This window comes from Syngnathus floridae, unplaced genomic scaffold (assembly GCF_059516105.1).
Source record: "Syngnathus floridae isolate MCC-2025c unplaced genomic scaffold, RoL_Sflo_1.0 HiC_scaffold_47, whole genome shotgun sequence".
NCBI classification, from domain to species: Eukaryota; Metazoa; Chordata; class Actinopteri; order Syngnathiformes; family Syngnathidae; genus Syngnathus; species Syngnathus floridae.
Window position 1 is genome coordinate 184,036 of NW_028284076.1, and position 20,877 is coordinate 204,912.

A 20,877-nucleotide genomic window follows, 5' to 3' on the forward strand; every position below is an offset into this window, starting at 1 on the left:
TCAGTGCGGGATGGTGTCTTTCAGTGCGGCATGGTGTCGTTCAGTGCGGCATGGTGTCTTTCAGTGCGGCATGGTGTCGTTCAGTGAGGCATGGTGTTGTTCAGTGCGGCATGGTGTTGTTTAGTGCGGCATGGTGTTGTTCAGTGCGGGATGGTGTTGTTCAGTGTGGCATGGTGTTCAGTGCGGCATGGTGTTGTTCAGTGCGGTATCGTGTTGTTCAGTGCGGTATCGTGTTTCTCAGTGCGGTATCGTGTTGTTCAGTGCAGTATCGTTGTGTTGTTCGTATTGTGTTTAACACTTAGCCTCTAACACTTAGCCTCTAACACTTAGCCTCTAGCATCTAGAAGGTAAATAAATAGGAAGGAAGGACTCACCGGTGACGTCTTCGCCCACGTCCAAGCGTTGTACTTTGTATTTTCATCCTTCTGACAGTGGAAAACATAGCCAACAAACACCGTGGAACCTAAACGAATGAAAGAAAACTATCATTTGGCCACAACCAACATTCACAGATACAACACAATGTGACGTGCGGGGTTGAGGTTAAAGGTTGAGTGAAGGGCCCTCGTTTTAAACTACTTTTTTGAAAAGGATTGGGAACAAGTAAGACGTATTTAATTTATTTAATGGGAAGTAGTAAGAGCTATTGAATTTAATCTATGTATTATATTCTATTGTATTGTATTCTGTTGTATTCTTTTGGATTGTATTCACACTAACCCCACTAAAACTTCAGCCCACAAAAACTCGCCTCTGGCGCCTAGCCTCTGGCACTTAGCCTCTAACACTTAGCCTTTAACACTTAGCCTTTAACACTTAGCCTAGAAGGTGAATAAATAGGGTTAAAGGTTGAGTGAAGGGACCTCGTTTTAAACTACTTTTTTGTAAAGGAGTGGGAACAAGTAAGACGTATTTAATTTATTTAATGGGAAGTAGTAAGACTTATTAAATTTATTTAATCTACTTTTCTTCCCAGGCAAAATTTGATGTGCTGCAATTCCAAATTTCCAAAGTGAATGAAGGAATGAAGTCCTTTAAATTATGATTTTGTATAAATACTAGGCATTAACACAAAATCGACGGCACAAAATGGGCAGACTTTACTTGTTTGAAAAGGACTGGTTACAAGACAGACTTTTTTAATTTATTTAATGGGAAGAAGACTTATTTAGTTTAATTGATCTATTTTTGTTCCCTGGCAAAATTCGATTTGCTGCAATTCCAAATTTCCAAAGTGAATGAAGGAAAGAAGTCGTTTAAATTATGATTTTGTTTAAATACTAGGCATAGACACAAAATCTACGGCACAAAATGGGCAGACTTTACTTGTTTGAAGAGGACTGGTTACAAGACAGACTTTTCTGATTTATTTAATGGGAAGAAGACTTATTTAGTTTATTTAATCTATTTTTGTTCCCTGGCAAAATTGGATTTGCTGAAATTGTATTTTGCCAAATCTTGCCTTGAGACCTGATAGGAAGTATTAAACGCTTAGTTAAATCAATACAAGTTGGTAATAAGAGCGAGTAATGTTGGTTGAACCGATGAATGAAGGTTGAAAGCAATTTAAATTATGACTTTGTATAAATACTAGATATTAACAGAACATCTACTGCGCGAAATGGGCAGAGTTTACTTGTTTGAGAAGGAGTGGCTTATTCAAAACTAAGATTTATTTAATCTGTTTGTTCCCAGGCAAAATTGGATGTGATGCAATTCCAAATTTCACCACATGATGGTGCCCAATTTTGACTTCATAGGACATATTAAACACTTAGCTTGTTATTATGTTCAAGGTAATCAGATTTGTTTATTATTCTAATGGCCTCTTCAAAACTATTCTGGATTACTACTTTGGATCTATTCTACATTACTTGGCAACAACATACTCTGTAACAGATTAGGCAGTATAATCATATCTGTTAACTTGAGAGTGCCCACACTCAATCTACTTATCGTGATGTGTTAAATCAATTACTGTTAGACATTATTTGTCTGATAATCTACCAAATCTTTGAATTGAAGAATTTGTGATTTAATTAATAGCTTGTTGTTATGTTAAGGGTAATCAGACTTGTATATAATTCTAATGGCCTTCTTTTGAAAACTATTCTGAATTACAACTTTGGATCTTATATTACTTTGCAACAATCTACTCCGTGACAGATTAGGCAGTATAATCACATATGTTAACTTCAGTGCCCACACTGTATTTATTTATGGTTATTTGTTAAATCAAGTACAGTTAGACATGAAATAGGAAGTGTTTAACATAAATGTTATGGCTACTCACCATTGTAGCTCGCTCCTGGTCAATGATACGAGCCTCTTCTTGCAGTGGAAAACTTGCAGCCAACAAACACCGTGGAACCTAAAGGAATGAAATTAAACATTAACATTTCGCCTCGACCAATTTTCACACGTACAACGCAACGCGGCTACACTTCTGCTATTACAAACGTAAATCTCCTTAAACACAATGAGTGTTACTTACCGTGTACGCTCTAGACGGTCCAGTTGCAAGCAGAAAATAAAGATATTTCTGTTGATAATCGTCGCTGCTCAGTGGCTCACGGCCATCGCGCCAACAGATTTGAATTTTGGCGGAGGTTCGGGCAATTACGTCATATCCACGGCACATGACTGCGACGTAATACCCGCTTATCTGAAACGGCAGTTAAAAGTAGAGTTACATCAAGTTTTCTTGGAACCTAAACGAATGAAAGAAAACTATCATTTGGCCACAACCAACATTCACAGATACAACACAACGTGCGGGGTTGGGGTTAAAGATTGAGTGAAGGGCCCTCGTTTTAAACTACTGTTTTGAAAAGGAGTGGGAACAAGTAAGACGTATTTAATTTATTTAATGGGAAGTAGTAAGACTTATTAAATTTATTTAATCTACTTTTCTTCCCAGGCAAAATTTGATGTGCTGCAATTCCAAATTTCCAAAGTGAATGAAGGAATGAAGTCCTTTAAATTATGATTTTGTATAAATACTAGGCATTAACACAAAATCGACGGCACAAAATGGGCAGACTTTACTTGTTTGAAAAGGACTGGTTACAAGACAGACTTTTTTAATTTATTTAATGGGAAGAAGACTTATTTAGTTTAATTGATCTATTTTTGTTCCCTGCCAAAATTCGATTTGCTGCAATTCCAAATTTCCAAAGTGAATGAAGGAAAGAAGTCGTTTAAATTATGATTTTGTTTAAATACTAGGCATAGACACAAAATCTACGGCACAAAATGGGCAGACTTTACTTGTTTGAAGAGGACTGGTTACAAGACAGACTTTTCTGATTTATTTAATGGGAAGAGGACTTATTTAGTTTATTTAATCTATTTTTGTTCCCTGGCAAAATTGGATTTGCTGAAATTGTATTTTGCCAAATCTCGATTTGAGACCTGATAGGAAGTATTAAACGCTTAGTTAAATCAATACAAGTTGGTAAGAAGAGCGAGTAATGTTGGTTGAACCGATGAATGAAGGTTGAAAGCAATTTAAATTATGACTTTGTATAAATACTAGATATTAACAGAACATCTACTGCGCAAAATGGGCAGAGTTTACTTGTTTGAGAAGGAGTGGCTTATTCAAAACTAAGATTTATGTAATCTGTTTGTTCCCAGGCAAAATTGGATGTGATGCAATTCCAAATTTCACCACATGATGGTGCCCAATTTTGACTTCATAGGACATATTAAACACTTAGCTTGTTATTATGTTCAAGGTAATCAGATTTGTTTATCATTCTAATGGCCTCTTCAAAACTATTCTGGATTACTACTTTGGATCTATTCTACATTACTTGGCAACAACATACTCTGTAACAGATTAGGCAGTATAATCACATATGTTAACTTGAGAGTGCCCACACTCAATCTACTTATCGTGATGTGTTAAATCAATTACTGTTAGACATTATTTGTCTGATAATCTACCAAATCTTTGAATTGAAGAATTTGTGATTTAATTAATAGCTTGTTCGGGGTAATCAGACTTGTATATAATTCTAATGGCCTTCTTTTGAAAACTATTCTGAATTACAACTTTGGATCTTATATTACTTTGCAACAATCTACTCGGTGACAGATTAGGCAGTATAATCACATATGTTAACTTCAGTGCCCACACTGTATTTATTTATGGTTATTTGTTAAATCAAGTACTGTTAGACATGAAATAGGAAGTGTTTAACATAAATGTTATGGCTACTCACCATTGTAGCTCGCTCCTGGTCAATGATATGAGCCTCTTCTTGCAGTGGAAAACTTGCAGCCAACAAACACCGTGGAACCTAAAGGAATGAAATTAAACATTAACATTTCGCCCGGACCAACATTCACACGTACAACGCAACGCGGCTACACTTCTGCTATTACAAACGTAAATCTCCTTAAACACAACGAGTGTTACTTACCGTGTACGCTCTAGGCAAAATTGGATGTGATGCAATTCCAAATCTATCTGAAACGGCAGTTAAAAGTAGAGTTACATCAAGTTTTCTTTTTTAATCAACACAATCATTTACAACCGTTGACCAGAAAGAATCGTCGAAATTCGACGTCCCCCACAAACGCCACGCTCACTCGCTTTTCAGGGCAACAAAAGTACTTCTTTTTAAAAACGATGAGTTGTACTTACCGTGTACGCTCTGGACGGTCCAGTTGCAAGCAGAAAATAAAAATATTTCTCTTGTTAGTCGTATGTTACCATCCGCTGTGTCTTTGTCAACATCGCCGCCATTTTCCTACTTCCTGCTGCGAGCCACGCCCACGGATTTAAATTTGGGCGGAAGCTCTTTCCATTGGCGTCGTTTTCGCGTATAGCAAATCCGATTGGTTGGGAAGGGGGCACGGTTATGCAGCCGAGGAGTCCTGTGATCGGTGGGATGTAAAGTAGGCGTCGACGTCACGTCCGCGTCACGTGACCACGACGTGGCAGACGTCAAATAGCAACCGCTGTTTTGTTTAGTAGACTTACAGTTGTTATGCATTGACATAATGGCGCACACACCAAATAGATTTAAATAAATTAAATAATTCTTCTGCCCACTCTCTTTTAAACAAGTTAACTCTCCCCGCGGATTTGAATTCCGGCGAAAGTTACGCCCATCGACGTCACGTATGTCACGTGACCACGACGTGGCAGATGTCATATAGCAACCGCTGTTTTGTTTAGTAGATTTACAGTTGTTATGCATTGGCATAATGGTGTGCACTCAAAATAGATTTAAATAAATTAAATATTTCTTCTGCCTACTCCCTTTTAAACAAGTTAACTCTGCCCACGTCCATTGACGTCTTGTCTGCGTCACGTGACCACGACGTAGCGACGTCATATAGTAACCGCTGTTTTGACCAGTAGACTTAGTTATTATGCGTTGACATAATGGCGCACTGGTTAGCATGGCCACCTCTTAAGCATGATGATGCGGGTTCGACGCCTGATCAATGTTAGCATGGAGTGAGCTGAAGTGCATGGCGCTGAAGATTTGAATCTTTGAAATGCGCTGAGGTCTGACATATCAGGCAGAATGGTTTGCCATCACGTTCAACAAAAAATAGAAACTTTCCCACTCTGATTAAAACGTCCTGTGTTCATCTACGTATTTTCGTTTTGCTGTGCATCTTTTCCCTGCCATTTCGAGAGCCCAATTGACACTCATAGTTTAAAGAAATGTGTTTGCCCATCCTACTTTGTGGAATTTCACCACATGCGCTTTTGACCAAAATACCAAATTGAACTCAAGTGAAGCCAACACGCACAACCCCCCCCCCCACACACACACACACACACACACACAAATGTTGATATGAACATAAAAGAGCCGCATGCGGTTCGGGAGTTGCGGCTTGGCCAAACCTGTACTATACAACTTTATTTGTATAAAATTTTCACAACAGCTGTCACACAAACAAAGCGGGAAAAACCGAAGACGTGCGTGTTCCGCCCACGCTGGATTTATTTGCACCTTTGAAAAGACACCGTATTGCCGCAGATGTGGCAAAGAGTACTTTTGGGCATCTGAGACGGAAGGATGTCCAAAGCATCACGTCACCTGCTCTGGTAGGCATGGTGGTGGGACGTTGAGGTCAACCGCTTTGGGGTTGGCTGACTCTTTGATCGCAGGATGCCACACACTTGAAGACAGAAGCAGAAAAGCAGAGCTAAATGCAAAATGTACTCACCGGTGACTCCAATTTTTTTCCCCCCTGAAGAAACAGCTGGACGGGTGGCCCCGGCTGGCCAGTGGGACTCTTGTTATTCTGACCCTTTTTAGTGCGCGTTTGGGGCAACAACCGTTTTTTGTGGCGCTCTCTTCTGGTTCAAAAGTGCCCTGCATGTGAATTTGCTTTTCCTGCCTTCTGATTGGATGAGCGCCGGTGTGACGCGGTGCCTCTGTCACCGTGGCGGGGGGTATACGTTGGCATCGGAGCGTCTGCCAACGTCTGAGACCGGCTGGCAGTGTATCGGAGGTGTCGAGTGCGGTGCCGCTGGAGCTCACTCACCAGCTGGTGTTAGGGCCACAGAATGAAGGCCAAGGAGAAGAATAGAAAGAGAAACAGAAACTTCTCCTCCAATTGTTTGATTTGTCTCTTCTGAGCTTCGATGAATTCTTTCAGCTCTTTGTTCCTCTAGGACGGACAAATGGAAAGTGGCATTCAAAAGCCAGTAAGCGTGCAAGTAAGTGCCGGGCTGGCTTTGGGCCCTTACCTGTTGCGCGCTGTGCAGCAGATCCATTCTCTCTTGGAGGATGCAAGCGTCGCGCTCCCTCAACTCGCACATCAGGGCTCGCTTCCATTGGTCCACGGCGCTCCTAAGCTCTTCTCTCTGATCCGCCGTCAGCACGTCATTCACGCCAGCGTGGCTGGCTTTTTCGCCGTCCGTGGCGGGGCAGTCCCGCTGCGGTAGCGCCTCGTACAACATGGCCTCCAGCTCCAGGATCCTCTGGGCCGCAATCCTCGTCCATCAGTGGTCCGGCGGGAGATTTGAGGGCGGCTTACCTTATGAGCCTGGTCCATGGAACACTTCCTGAAGTCCAACTCTTCATCCAGGTAGCCCTTCTGCTTGCAGAACATATCCTAGCACAGCTCAAGGTCAGAATTGTTGGGGCACATTGCCGGAGTTCCCCTTGGCTGATGTCGCGTGTCTGTCTACCTTCTCACTTTCAATGTCCAACATCTTCTGTTGAAGTGCTGACTTGGTCACTTTGATGTATTCTAACCACTGAGGAAAGGCTGCTGTCACATAAGCAGAATGCGAGAGCGTGCGTGGACGTGCGCGTTACCTTCTCGGCTAGGGTGAGAAGGGTCCTGGCGTGAATCACGACCACCTGCTCCTCGTTGGTGAGATTCTGCAAGAGCCCAAAGGCACAGCGTCAACAAGCTTCTTTCAGCGCAAAGCCTTCCAAAAGTCACATTTGAGCCGCCGAGTCTCGTGGAGTGCGAACATAAGGAGTTCGACATACACTTACGGCGTTATAGCCCAGGATGTCCAGCTTCTTCATCAGATCACTGATGACGATGTCCGGGGGAAAGGCGCAAGGAGCAATGTAAGGTGTTCTGGGACCTCGGGTTAAGGTTAGGGTTGCGAGGGACGCCTTACGTACGCTCACGCCCTCGGCCTCGCAGTAGATCTGCAAAGGGCTGAGGCCGTCTGGGAAACGGACTTGCAGAAACTTCAAGACGGGGGAGCGCCACTCCCTCTCCTGAAAGGCAGAGGCATGCATCCGTCCGTCCGTCCGTCCGTCCGTCCGTCACATCTCTGGCCTCAACACGCTTGTGCGAGTCTTCCCACCTCCAGCTCCAGGATGCGGAACTCAAGCAGTTCGTTTTGGTCTCGGATATCCTGGATGTGCTCTTTCAGACGCGCTTCTTCCGCCTCCATCCGCCTGACCTGAAAAGACAGTCAGACCTCATCTGCGGGGCTTCCCGACAGGTGTGACGCCAAGCGACTCCGCCCAGCGCCTTTCTTTCCGTCACCTTTTCGGCCAACTGCTGATTGCTCTGACGCAGCAGCTGCTTCTCCTCCACCCACTTGACATTCTAGAAGAGACAAACGCGTGGACAGCTTTGGAATGTTGTGTCATTTTCATCCACAAATTCTTTGGTTGACTGGAAAATGACATTTGCTTTTCTCCGCATTTTCCCAGCCACGTTCGGGGGGGGGGGGGGGGGGGGGGGGGGTTGGTCCAGTAATGCCAGACGGATGAGTGACTGAAGAATGTAGCTATTTTGTCTGAGAAAAAGGTGTGCTCATTGATGAGCTTACCTGTCCTTGTTGCTTCAGCGCTGACTCCAGATCTGCTACTCTGCTTTGATAGTGACCCATTTCTACCATCAGCTTTTCTCTGGTCTGAAAGGAGGAGGAGGGAGGCTCCTCCTCCTCCTTTCAGACCAGAGAACACCCGAGGCTGGGTGAGAACGGGGAGGCTGCGACCCGGCCGGGGGTTGCGGGAAGGGGCGCCACCTTGATCTCCTTCTCGGCGTCGTAGTCCCCTTTCGCTGGTCTGGGCTAGCAGAGCGTAGGCTCGTTGCAGCGCTTGATATTCTTGCGTCAGCTGGCGGTAGCGAAGCTCCGCCTCTTCATGCACACACCAATGCAACACAGCACTAGTACCAGAATCAGTCAGACCGGCGACAAAGCACCCGCGACGCAAAGACGAGTCCGATTCCAGGCTGAAGAGGAATGTTTGGTGTCAATACGCTGGCAGAAATGGCGGGCTACCTCTTCGGGTTCCGTGTCGGGGGTTCTGTCGGTGTGAAAAGACAAGGACGATCCGTCCGAGTCCACCAACACGTCTTCGTCGTAGCCGTAAAATGTTTCGATGACCTGCGGGCGCGGAAGCAAACATCTCTCTGAACAAACTGAAGCGACACCTCACGATGAATCGACGAGAAGAACGATAGCGAGAAAAAGGCCATTTCATCTTGCGCAACACCAAGCAGCCGCAAACAAACAGACTCACCTTGCAGGACCTCACGCTTTGTTCCTCCTCAGAGATTCTCGACGTCGGTATCGTAGCAGCAAATCTCTCTCCTGTCGACACAAATAATCCGCCTTTGAGATTCTTTGGATGCAAAGGGAACGAACGGCTCCGGCGCAGAAACAAACGCGACTCACAATGACATTTCTGACATGAGCTCCTGTCTCCAGAGCCTGAAAAACACGTCACCGGCGATGATTGGAGGGACGCTCGTCTTTTCCAAAAGTGACAACTACAGGGTGTGTCAGGGTTTTCCAGATTATCTTTATCGTATCATTGTGTTGCTTTGACTTTGACTGCGACCTGTAATAAATAATATTATTTATCCCTTATTTATCCCTATCGCTTATCCCTTCCTACACAAAGTCGTAAAACACCCCTTGCTATGTTTTGACTAGAGGTCAAGGGCTTCCTCTATTCAATCCACTCTTACACCCACCCTGTTTCTCTTAATTAAAATGCTCGTGCAGGAGCCGAGAGTCAGACTTCATTCGTACAACGGATGGACTCTCCACCTGCAGGTGTCCAAAAGAACTTACTTGTCTCCCGTGTGGTTCTTGCAAAATAAGTTGGAGCGAGCGCAACTCTAACAGGGTGCATTTTGCCACGAGCTGCCTACGGACAATGACGTCGCGCTCGCGGCTCATGGTTGACGGGCTGAGCAGCCGGGCAAGTCCGTCGTTTTCAGCGCACAGCGAGTGGCAAAGGCGCTGACAAAACGGGAGCTTTGAGCTGCTGAAAACGGCAAAACAAGTCTAAAGCGTGTTCAAACGCGTGCGCACAATGCTCCTGCTTGAAAGGTCGGAATTTAAGGGGCCAATTTTTTGGATGGCGGCCGCCGGCCAAGCTTTGGACGGAAAAGGTTTCCTGGCGACAGCGAGCGAGCGCGGCGCTGCCGTACGTGCACCGAGTCGCCTGCCTGAAGACCTTGGACAAGTCGTCGATGATGTGCCGCTGCTCCACAACTTGAAGGAACTCCATTTCACCGTCCTGCTGGCCGCAACCGCGGTCCAGGTCATTGAGCGAACTAGGCCTTCTCTGTGGAACACAAATGCAGTGGACTCTGTTGGCACGCCGCCGTTGTCCGCGTCGACTTACCAAGCTTGCCATCTCCTCGTTCTCCTGGGTGACAAAGCGCACTTTGTTTTCAAGGCGACACAGCACCAGCGAGAGTTCTTCATTCTTCCTGCTCAGGCGTTTGTTTTTGTACAGGAGTGGCAGAAACTGGCTTTCTGTTTCTCTCAGTCGCTTTAGCTGCAAGCATGAAGTGCGGGATGTGAAAGACGCACAACACGCGGGCCAGAACGTATCCATTCCTTTTGCATCGGTTTGAACGGAATCGTGGCTTTGGCTCCCAATAAAAGACATCTACCAGGCAACCGACTCGCCGCGCCGCTCAACTAATAAGCAAGCGCAATGGGTGCCTCGCTGGATGGCGCGCATCAAACGTAGCGCAAACCTTCAAGCGTGCCGTCAATAAATTACCAGTTCATTGCGCTCTTCAGAAAGCAGGGCGTTTCGATCCTCCAGTTTCCTGATGACTGCGCTGAGCTCAGCGATTTTCAGATGAAACCGTCGCGTGTCCCGATCCTCCTGAGACTGAAAACGCCCCGCAACACACACACACAAGCACTCGTTCAAAGTTCAAAACTGTTTTTGTGCTACCTTCCTCCAGCAACGAACTAAGTCATGCGTACTGCAAGTGTGTGATGAGGTGGCTTACGCAATGAAGAGGATTGCTAGTAGCGGCGTTGACCCCACTTCCAGGGTAGTTTAGGCCCGCCCTTTGGGAATCCCTCAGGGCAGCGATCTGCTGCTCGGCAGCCTGAGTCTGCAGCTGAAGGCGGTGGACGTGGCCGGCCCCAGGGCTTCATCCAAAACACTAACCGCTCTGTCTTTCAGCTTGATCTCATCCGTCTGGATGTACAAACGGGGAGCGCTCAGGCAGGCGGGCAAACTCATTTGCCAGAATTGTGACAAAAACAAAGAGAGCAACCGGCCAATTTTTTTCTTGAATCGACTAGAACACCTTTGCTGTGACAAAAGCGAAGCGAGCAACCGGACATTTTCTTCTTGTGAAATAGAATAGAATAGAATGCCTTAGGTGTCATTGCACTGCAGGTATACAACGAAATTGGGAACATAGCCACGCACCGCGCATCTGATCAGTCCTACCAGTCGGCGGATCTCCCTCTCGCAGTCTCTCTTGGTTCGGCTCAGCTCCTCCCGATGCTGGTGATGAGCCGATCGGAGCTCGGCCGCTCGGGACTGCCAGGCCTGCTGGGCCGCTGCCAGGGCTTCTTCCGCGCTCCTGGTGGAGGCGACACCGCTCGGTCTCCCGACACCGCCGCGTCTCCTCCACCTCCGCCAGCAAAGCGCCCCCCCTCCTCACCTGAGCAGACATTGCGCCACACCGGGCCGTTGAGACCGCAACGGAGCGCCGCGACGCTTACTGGGGACAAGCTACACAATACGGTAGCGGCCGCATCGAAGCCCGACGTGGCGTGCGGATAGTCAGACACGGATAGAGCGGATCACCTTGTCCATGGAGCCGTCCCTCAGGCTGAGGACCAAGGCATTCAGTCGCTGGATCTCTCCATCTTTGATTTTGATCACTCTCATCAGCTCCATTTCATGCTGCCGCAGTAATGTCTCCCTGGTAATGGCTAACTCTTTCTGCTTCTCCTCATGGAGTTTGCTTTTGAGTTCCGTCATGGCGGCGGTGGCACGGTGGTGCTCCGCCCGCAGGTCCTGACTTCTCTCTCTCTCCAGACAGCTGACCTGACATGACTTAGACTTAGACAAACTTTATTGTCATCTTGTCTGCACATGGTGCATACAAAACGAAATTCCGTTGCATACGTCTTACAACAAAGTAGTGATATTGCAGTTGAATAGAAGTAACATATCCTATGAAAATATATATATATACATATATACTATATATATATATATATATATATATATATATATATATTAAAAATAAGTATAAAGTGCAGCAGTGATAATTATGCAATAGTGCAAGTAGGCAAAACAGTATTCAAGAGTGTGCAGAGGAATGCTAAACCATGTATTAAACTTCTATTTAAAGGGTTTATACAAGTTCAGTAAAGTTGGTAGTGCGAGATAGTGCAAGATAGAGGTCCGTAGTGTCATAAAGTACAGTTCTGTGAATGTGTGATGCAGAGTTCAGTTTAGAGCTCAACAGTTCTAGTGTTCAACAGTCTGATGACAGCAGGGAAAAAGCTGTTGCAGAACCTGGTGGACCTGCAGCGGATGCTGCAAACCTCTTCCCAGAGGGCAGCAGGGAGAACAGTCCATGGTGGGGGTGTGATGGGTCATTGATGATGTTACGGGCACGGGACATGCAGCGCTGAGATGAAATGTCCTGAATGGAGGGAAGAGGAGCCCCTATGATCCTCTCTGCTGTCCTCACCACTCTCCTCACGTTCTTCCAATCGGAGGCGGTGCAGCCTCCACACCACACAGAGAGACAGCTTGTCAGAATGCTCTCTATGGTGCTCCTGTAGAACGTCCTCATGATGGGTGGGGGCAGGTGGGCTCTCCTCATCCTCCGCAGGAAGTACAAGCGCTTCTGTGCCCTCTTGACCAGTGCCGTAGTGTTCATAGTCCAGGTGAGGTCTTCTGTGATGTGGACCCCCAGGAATTTGGTGGTGCTGACCACCTCCACAGCTGAGCTGTTGATGATCAGTGGAGCGTGGTGAGGCTGTTTTTTCCTGAAGTCGACGATGATCTCCTTCATCTTCTCCTCATTCAGGATCAGGCTGTTTTCTCTGCACCAGCCCACCAGCTGCTCCACCTCCTCTCTGTAGTCCAGGTCGTTGTTGTCTCTGATGAGCCCCACCACCGTTGTGTCGTCTGCTGACTTCACGATGTGATTGGTGGTGAACCTGAGGACGCAGTCGTGTGTCATCAGGGTGCACAGCAGGGGGCTCAGGACGCAGCCCTGAAGGGAGCCTGTGCTGAGGGTGATGACATCAGAGGTGTTCTGTCCGACCCGGACTGACTGAGGTCTGTTGGTGAGGAAGTCTAGCAGCCAGTTGCGAAGGGGGGTGTTGAAGCCCAGGTGTTCCAATTTTCCTACCAGATGCTGTGGGATGATGGTGTTAAACGCTGAGCTGAAGTCCAGGAACAGCCTCCGCACATGGGTGTTCTTCTCCTCCAGGTGAGCCAGGCTCAGGTGAAGAACGGAGGAGATGGCGTCCTGAGTGGAGCGGTTTTGCCGGTCGGCAAACTGGAACGGGTCAAATAATAGGGGGAGTCTGGAAACGATGTGACCTTTAAGCAGCCTTTCGAAGCACTTCATCATAACCGGAGTCAGTGCAACAGGCCGGTAATCATTAAATGAGGTGATTTGAGGTTTCTTCGGCACCGGAATGATGGAGGCAGTCTTAAAGCACGCCGGCACTGTGGCTTGGCCCAGCGAGGTGTTAAAAATGTCTGTGATGACCCCAGCCAGATGACTTGCACATTCCCTGAACACACGCCCAGGAATGTTGTCGGGGCCAGGGGCCTTACAGGGGTTGACTCTCCTCAGGGTCTTCAACACATCGGCGGAGTCAAGGCAGAGTACCTCCTCTTCCTGATGGGGGACAGTTTTAACTGCTGGAGTGCCGTTTAGTGCCTCGAACCTCCCAAAGAAGTTATTTAGACCATTTAGAAAGTCAGCATCAACTACACCCACCGGGGGGGGGGGAGGGTGAGTTGTAGTCTGTAATCGCCCGTATGCCTTGCCACATACTCCTGATGTTTTTGACGTCGTGGAAACGATCCTGAAATTTTCGACTGCGGTCTCGCTTCGCTATCCTGATGGCACGGTTCAAGTTGGCTCTCGCTGTCCTCAGTGTCTCCTTGTCGCCAGACTTGAAGGCAGAGTTCCGCGCTCGTAGCGTTTGACGTACCTCCTCAGTCATCCAGGGTCGTTGGTTGCCCCGGGTGATGATATTCTTAGTGGTGCTGACGTCCTCGGTGCATTTGTTGATGTAGGCTGACACAGTCATGGCACACGCATGTCTAATCTACATCGGGAAAACTGGGAGGGAGGGAGGCAGGCAGGGAGGCAGGCAGGGAGGCAGGCAGGGAGGCAGGCAGTGTCTGTCTGTTGAGGTTTTCACCTTGTTCTTCTCCTGCTGAAGTTCTAACTGGACGTCCATCAGTTTGGTTCTCAGCTCGTCATTGGCGGCCTGAAGGGCGTCCGTTCGCTCCGCCTTGGCCCGCCCTGCCGGAGCTCGTTTGGACATCTCTTACTCGAGTCTCGCCCGGTCGTCAGTCAGAGATCACAACATTTGTACCTGGAGAGCACAAACGCAGCGCTGTTTTCCACTGGCTTCGAACTCAACTTCAATCGGTACCGTAACTTACAACATCATAAACATAGAACTAGCTTGACTTATTCATTGAATAAATGCATTTGGTTCTTCAAAACTGCATCACGCAACATAGCGTGACCGAGACGGCCGTTATCCACCTGCGTGAAGTTATTTGGTGAAATGAATGAGATGTTTAAGACACCATCGTTCTGTCTCTATGTAGATGAAGGTAAATAATCGATTGCTGAAGGTCCAAAGGTGTTGTGATAAACAAATAAACATATTAGTGATTAGTGACATATTTGTGATAAACATATTAGGCAGGATAATCACATATGTTAACGTGACTGCCCACACTGTATTTATTTATGGTTATTTGTTAAATCGAGTACTGTTAGACATGAAATAGGAAGTGTTTAACATAAATGGAAGACGAAAGGGGTACTCACCATTGTAGCTCCTGCTGGTCAATGATACGAGCCTCTTCTTGCAGTGGAAAACATACAGCCAACAAACACCGTGGAACCTAAAGGAATGAAATTAAACATTAACATTTAGCCTCAACCAACATTCACAGATACAACGCAACGCAAACTACACAAACGTAAATCTTTTTAAACACAATGAGTTGTACTTACCGTGTACGCTCTAGACGGTCCACTTGCAAGCGGAAAATAAAGATATTTCTGTTGATAATCGTCGTGTTTGTATCCGGTGTCTCGCTCAAGGCCATTGCGCCCACAGATTTGAATTTTGGCGAGAGTTCAGCCTATTGACGTCATTTCCGCGGTGTAATACCCGCATATCTGAAACGGCAAAGTTAAGAGTAGAGTTAAATAAAGTTTTTAGTCAACGCAATAATTTACAACCGTTGACCAGTCGAAATAATCGTCGAAATTTGGCGTCTGTGGCTGGAAGCAGACGCCGAGTTCGACATTCCTCCCAAACGCCACACTCCCTCGCTTTTCAGGGCTAAAAAAAAACAGTTGTAATTACCTTGTACGCTCTAGACGGTCAAGTTGCAAGCTGAAAACAAAAATATTTGCCTTGTTAGTCATCGTGTTACTAACAGCTGTGTCTTGTTTGCCAGAACTGCCGCTTTCCTACTTCCTGTTGCAAGCCACGCCCACGGATTATAATTTTGCCGTGAGTTCCGCCTATTGACGTCATGTCCGCGTCACATGACTGCGACGTAATATTATCTAAAACTGTTTGTGCGGTATTGTGTTGTTCTGTGCGGTATTGTGTTATTCTGTGCGGCGTCGTGTTGTTCTGTGCGGCGTCGTGTTGTTCAGTGCGACGTCGTGTTGTTCAGTGCGGCATGGTGTTGTTCAGTGCGGCATGGTGTTGTTCAGTGCGGCATGGTGTTGTTCAGTGCGGCATAATGTTGTTCAGTGCGGCATAATGTTGTTCAGTGCGGCATGGTGTTGTTCAGTGCGGCATGGTGTTGTTCAGTGCGGCATGGTGTTGTTCAGTGCGGCATAATGTTGTTCAGTGCGCCATAATGTTGTTCAGTGCGGCATGGTGTTGTTCAGTGCGGGATGGTGTTGTTCAGTGCAGGATGGTGTTGTTCAGTGCGGCACGGTGTTGTTCAATGCGGCATGGTGTTGTTCAGTGCGGGATGGTGTTGTTCAGTGCGGCATGGTGTTGTTCAGTGCGGCATAATGTTGTTCAGTGCGGCATGGTGTTGTTCAGTGCGGCATGGTGTTGTTCAGTGCGGCATGGTGTTGTTCAGTGCGGCATGGTGTTGTTCAGTGCGGAATGGTGTTGTTCAGTGCGGCATGGTGTTGTTCAGTCCGGGATGGTGTTGTTCAATGCGGGATCGTGTTGTTCAGTGCGGGGTGGTGTTGTTCAGTGCGGGATGGTGTTGTTCAGTGCGGCATGGTGTTGTTCAATGCGGCATGGTGTTGTTCAGTGCGGGATGGTGTTGTTCATTGCGGCATGGTGTTGTTCAGTGCGGCATGGTGTTGTTCAGTGCGGCATGGTGTTGTTCAGTGCGGCATGGTGTTGTTCAGTGCGGCATAATGTTGTTCAGTGCGGCATGGTGTTGTTCAGTGTGGAAAGGTGTTGTTCAGTGCAGGATGGTGTTGTTCAGTGCGGCATGGTGTTGTTCAATGCAGGATCGTGTTGTTCAGTGCAGCATAATGTTGTTCAGTGCAGCATGGTGTTGTTCAGTGCGGCATGGTGTTGTTCAATGCGGCATGGTGTTGTTCACTGCGGGATGGTGTTGTTCAATGCGGGATCGTGTTGTTCAGTGCGGCATAATGTTGTTCAGTGCAGCATGGTGTTGTTCAGTGCGGCATGGTGTTGTTCAGTGCGACATAATGTTGTTTAGTGCGGCATAATGTTGTTCAGTGCGGCATATTGTTGTTCATTGCGGCATGGTGTTGTTCAGTGCGGCATGGTGTTGTTCAGTGCGGCATGGTGTTGTTCAGTGCAGGATGGTGTTGTTCAGTGCGGCATGGTCTTGTTCAATGCGGCATGGTGTTGTTCAGTGCGGGATGGTGTTGTTCAGTGCAGGATGGTGTTGTTCAGTGCGGCATGGTGTTGTTCAGTGCGGAATGGTGTTGTTCAGTGCGGCATGGTGTTGTTCAGTGCGGCATGGTGTTGTTCAGTGCAGGATGGTGTTGTTCAATGCGGGATCGTGTTGTTCAGTGCGGCATGGTGTTGTTCAGTGCGGCATGGTGTTGTTCAGTGCGGCATGGTGTTGTCCAGTGCGCCATAATGTTGTTCAGTGCGGCATGGTGTTGTTTAGTGCGGGATGGTGTTGTTCAGTGCAGGATGGTGTTGTTCAGTGCGGCATGGTGTTGTTCAATGCGGCATGGTGTTGTTCAGTGCGGGATGGTGTTGTTCAGTGCGGCATGGTGTTGTTCAGTGCGGCATAATGTTGTTCAGTGCGGCATGGTGTTGTTCAGTGCGGCATGGTGTTGTTCAGTGCGGCATGGTGTTGTTCAGTGCGGCATGGTGTTGTTCAGTGCGGAATGGTGTTGTTCAGTGCGGCATGGTGTTGTTCAGTGCGGGATGGTGTTGTTCAATGCGGGATCGTGTTGTTCATTGCGGGGTGGTGTTGTTCAGTGCAGGATGGTGTTGTTCAGTGCAGGATGGTGTTGTTCAGTGCGGCATGGTGTTGTTCAATGCAGGATCGTGTTGTTCAGTGCAGCATAATGTTGTTCAGTGCAGCATGGTGTTGTTCAGTGCGGCATGGTGTTGTTCAATGCGGCATGGTGTTGTTCAGTGCGGGATGGTGTTGTTCAGTGCGGCATGGTGTTGTTCAGTGCGGCATAATGTTGTTCAGTGCGGCATGGTGTTGTTCAGTGCAGGATGGTGTTGTTCAGTGCGGCATGGTGTTGTTCAATGCAGGATCGTGTTGTTCAGTGCAGCATAATGTTGTTCAGTGCAGCATGGTGTTGTTCAGTGCGGCATGGTGTTGTTCAATGCGGCATGGTGTTGTTCACTGCGGGATGGTGTTGTTCAATGCGGGATCGTGTTGTTCAGTGCGGCATAATGTTGTTCAGTGCAGCATGGTGTTGTTCAGTGCGGCATGGTGTTGTTCAGTGCGACATAATGTTGTTTAGTGCGGCATAATGTTGTTCAGTGCGGCATAATGTTCAGTGCGGCATGGTGTTGTTCAGTGCGGCATGGTGTTGTTCAGTGCGGCATGGTGTTGTTCAGTGCGGCATGGTGTTGTTCAGTGCAGGATGGTGTTGTTCAGTGCGGCATGGTGTTGTTTAATGCGGCATGGTGTTGTTCAGTGCGGGATGGTGTTGTTCAGTGCAGGATGGTGTCGTTCAGTGCGGAATGGTGTTGTTCAGTGCGGAATGGTGTTGTTCAGTGCGGCATGGTGTTGTTCAGTGCGGCATGGTGTTGTTCAGTGCAGGATGGTGTTGTTCAATGCGGGATCGTGTTGTTCAGTGCGGCATGGTGTTGTTCAGTGCGGCATGGTGTTGTTCAGTGCGGCATGGTGTTGTTCAGTGCGGCATGGTGTTGTTCAGTGCGGCATGGTGTTGTTCAGTGCGGCATGGTGTTGTTCAGTGCGGCATGGTGTTGTTCAGTGCGGCATAATGTTGTCCAGTGCGGCATGGTGTTGTTTAGTGCGGGATGGTGTTGTTCAGTGCGGGATGGTGTTGTTCAGTGCAGGATGGTGTTGTTCAGTGCGGCATGGTGTTGTTCAATGCGGCATGGTGTTGTTCAGTGCGGGATGGTGTTGGTCAGTGCGGCATGGTGTTGTTCAGTGCGGCATAATGTTGTTCAGTGCGGCATGGTGTTGTTCAGTGCGGCATGGTGTTGTTCAGTGCGGCATGGTGTTGTTCAGTGCGGCATGGTGTTGTTCAGTGCGGAATGGTGTTGTTCAGTGCGGCATGGTGTTCAGTGCGGGATGGTGTTCAATGCGGGATCGTGTTGCTCAGTGCGGGGTGGTGTTGTTCAGTGCAGGATGGTGTTGTTCAGTGCAGGATGGTGTTGTTCAGTGCGGCATGGTGTTGTTCAATGCAGGATCGTGTTGTTCAGTGCAGCATAATGTTGTTCAGTGCAGCATGGTGTTGTTCAGTGCGGCATGGTGTTGTTCAATGCGGCATGGTGTTGTTCAGTGCGGGATGGTGTTGTTCAGTGCGGCATGGTGTTTTTCAGTGCGGCATAATGTTGTTCAGTGCGGCATGGTGTTGTTCAGTGCGGCATGGTGTTGTTCAGTGCGACATAATGTTGTTCAGTGCGGCATAATGTTGTTCAGTGCGGCATGGTGTTGTTCAGTGCGGCATGGTGTTGTTCAGTGCGGCATGGTGTTGTTCAGTGCGGCATGGTGTTGTTCAGTGCAGGATGGTGTTGTTCAGTGCAGGATGGTGTTGTTCAATGCGGCATGGTGTTGTTCAGTGCGGGATGGTGTTGTTCAGTGCAGGATGGTGTTGTTCAGTGCGGCATGGTGTTGTTCAGTGCGGAATGGTGTTGTTCAGTGCGGCATGGTGTTGTTCAGTGCGGCATGGTGTTGTTCAGTGCAGGATGGTGTTGTTCAATGCGGGATGGTGTTGTTCAGTGCGGGATGGTGTTGTTCAGTGCAGGATGGTGTTGTTCAATGCGGCTTGGTGTTGTTCAGTGCAGGATGGTGTTGTTCAGTGCGGCATGGTGTTGTTCAATGCGGCATGGTGTTGTTCAATGCGGCATGGTGTTGTTCAGTGCGGCATGGTGTTGTTCAGTGCGGCATGGTGTTGTTCAGTGCAGCGTAATGTTGTTCAGTGCGGCATGGTGTTGTTCAGTGCGGAATGGTGTTGTTCAGTGCGGCATGGTGTTGTTCAGTGCAGGATGGTGTTGTTCAGTGCGGCATGGTGTTGCTCAGTGCGGCATGGTGTTGTTCAGTGCGGGATGGTGTTGTTCATTGCGGCATGGTGTTGTTCAGTGCGGCATGGTGTTGTTCAGTGCGGCATGGTGTTGTTCAGTGCGGCATAATGTTGTTCAGTGCGCCATAATGTTGTTCAGTGCGGCATGGTGTTGTTCAGTGCGGGATGGTGTTGTTCAGTGCAGGATGGTGTTGTTCAGTGCGGCATGGTGTTGTTCAGTGCGGCATGGTGTTGTTCAGTGCGGCATAATGTTGTTCAGTGCGGCATAATGTTGTTCAGTGCGGGATGGTGTTGTTCATTGCGGCATGGTGTTGTTCAGTGCGGCATGGTGTTGTTCAGTGCGGCATGGTGTTGTTCAGTGCGGGATGGTGTTGTTCAGTGCAGGATGGTGTTGTTCAGTGCGGCATGGTGTTGTTCAGTGCGGCATAATGTTGTTTAGTGCGGCATGGTGTTGTTCAGTGCGGGATGGTGTTGTTCAGTGCGTTATAATGTTCAGTGCGGCATGGTGTTGTTCAGTGCGGCATGGTGTTGTTCAGTGCGGCATGGTGTTGTTCAGTGCGGCATAATGTTGTTCAGTGCGGCATAATGTTGTTCAGTGCGGCATGGTGTTGTTCAGTGCGGGATGGTGTTGCTCAGTGCGGGATGGTGTTGTTCAGTGCGGCATGGTGTTCAATGCGGAATGGTGTTGTTCAGTGCAGGATGGTGTTGTTCAGTGCGGCATGGTGTTGTTCAGTGCGGCATAATGTTGTTCAGTGCGGCATGGTGTTGTTCAGTGCGGCATGGTGTTGTTCAGTGCGGCATGGTGTTGTTCAGTGCGGCATAATGTTGTTCAGTGCGGCATGGTGTTGTTCAGTGCGGCATGGTGTTGTTCAGTGCGGCATAATGTTCAGTGCGGCATAATGTTGTTCAGTGCGGCATGGTGTTGTTCAGTGCGGGATGGTGTTGTTCAGTGCAGGATGGTGTTGTTCAGTGCGGCATGGTGTTCAGTGCGGGATGGTGTCTTTCAGTGCGGCATGGTGTCGTTCAGTGCGGCATGGTGTCTTTCAGTGCGGCATGGTGTCGTTCAGTGAGGCATGGTGTTGTTCAGTGCGGCATGGTGTTGTTTAGTGCGGCATGGTGTTGTTCAGTGCGGGATGGTGTTGTTCAGTGTGGCATGGTGTTCAGTGCGGCATGGTGTTGTTCAGTGCGGTATCGTGTTGTTCAGTGCGGTATCGTGTTTCT

General features: G+C 47.9%; 1 protein-coding gene and 1 long non-coding RNA gene across 4 annotated transcripts; both read right to left on the bottom strand.

Annotated features, from left to right (window-relative positions):
* Nucleotides 1-7,550: 7,550 nt before the first annotated feature.
* On the bottom strand, nt 7,551-14,302 carry LOC148378389 (janus kinase and microtubule-interacting protein 3-like). Of its 3 annotated transcripts, XM_088367935.1 has the most exons (3): nt 14,135-14,302; nt 7,996-8,058; nt 7,551-7,909 (listed from the first exon to the last, which is right to left on the bottom strand). In XM_088367935.1, exons 1-3 carry the CDS (start codon nt 14,258-14,260, stop codon nt 7,784-7,786), a joined length of 315 nt encoding a protein of 104 aa, XP_088224061.1. In that variant the 5' UTR covers nt 14,261-14,302; the 3' UTR covers nt 7,551-7,783. The 3 variants fall into 3 exon arrangements, 1 of the variants encoding a protein (XP_088224061.1); XR_015855935.1 differs by lacking the exons at nt 7,551-7,909; nt 7,996-8,058 and adding an exon at nt 11,181-11,352; XR_015855934.1 differs by lacking the exons at nt 7,551-7,909; nt 7,996-8,058 and adding an exon at nt 13,240-14,052.
* LOC148378390 (uncharacterized) lies at nt 8,190-9,048 on the bottom strand. The gene is made up of 3 exons (XR_015855913.1): nt 8,982-9,048; nt 8,741-8,845; nt 8,190-8,596 (listed from the first exon to the last, which is right to left on the bottom strand). It is a non-coding gene; the product is annotated as an uncharacterized LOC148378390 (long non-coding RNA).
* Nucleotides 14,303-20,877: the final 6,575 nt, after the last annotated feature.

Bases quoted from the DNA above. Each gene is read 5' to 3' on its own strand.
- LOC148378389 (XM_088367935.1), bottom strand. From the start codon at position 14,260: ATGTCCAAACGAGCTCCGGCAGGGCGGGCCAAGGCGGAGCGAACGGAC. The intron at 8,059-14,134 runs GTGAAAACCTCA...TGTCTCTTCTAG, and splicing joins TTCAGCAGGAGAAGAACAAG to AATGTCAAGTGGGTGGAGGA. The intron at 7,910-7,995 runs GTGACGGAAAGA...CTGTCTTTTCAG, and splicing joins ATCAGCAGTTGGCCGAAAAG to GTCAGGCGGATGGAGGCGGA.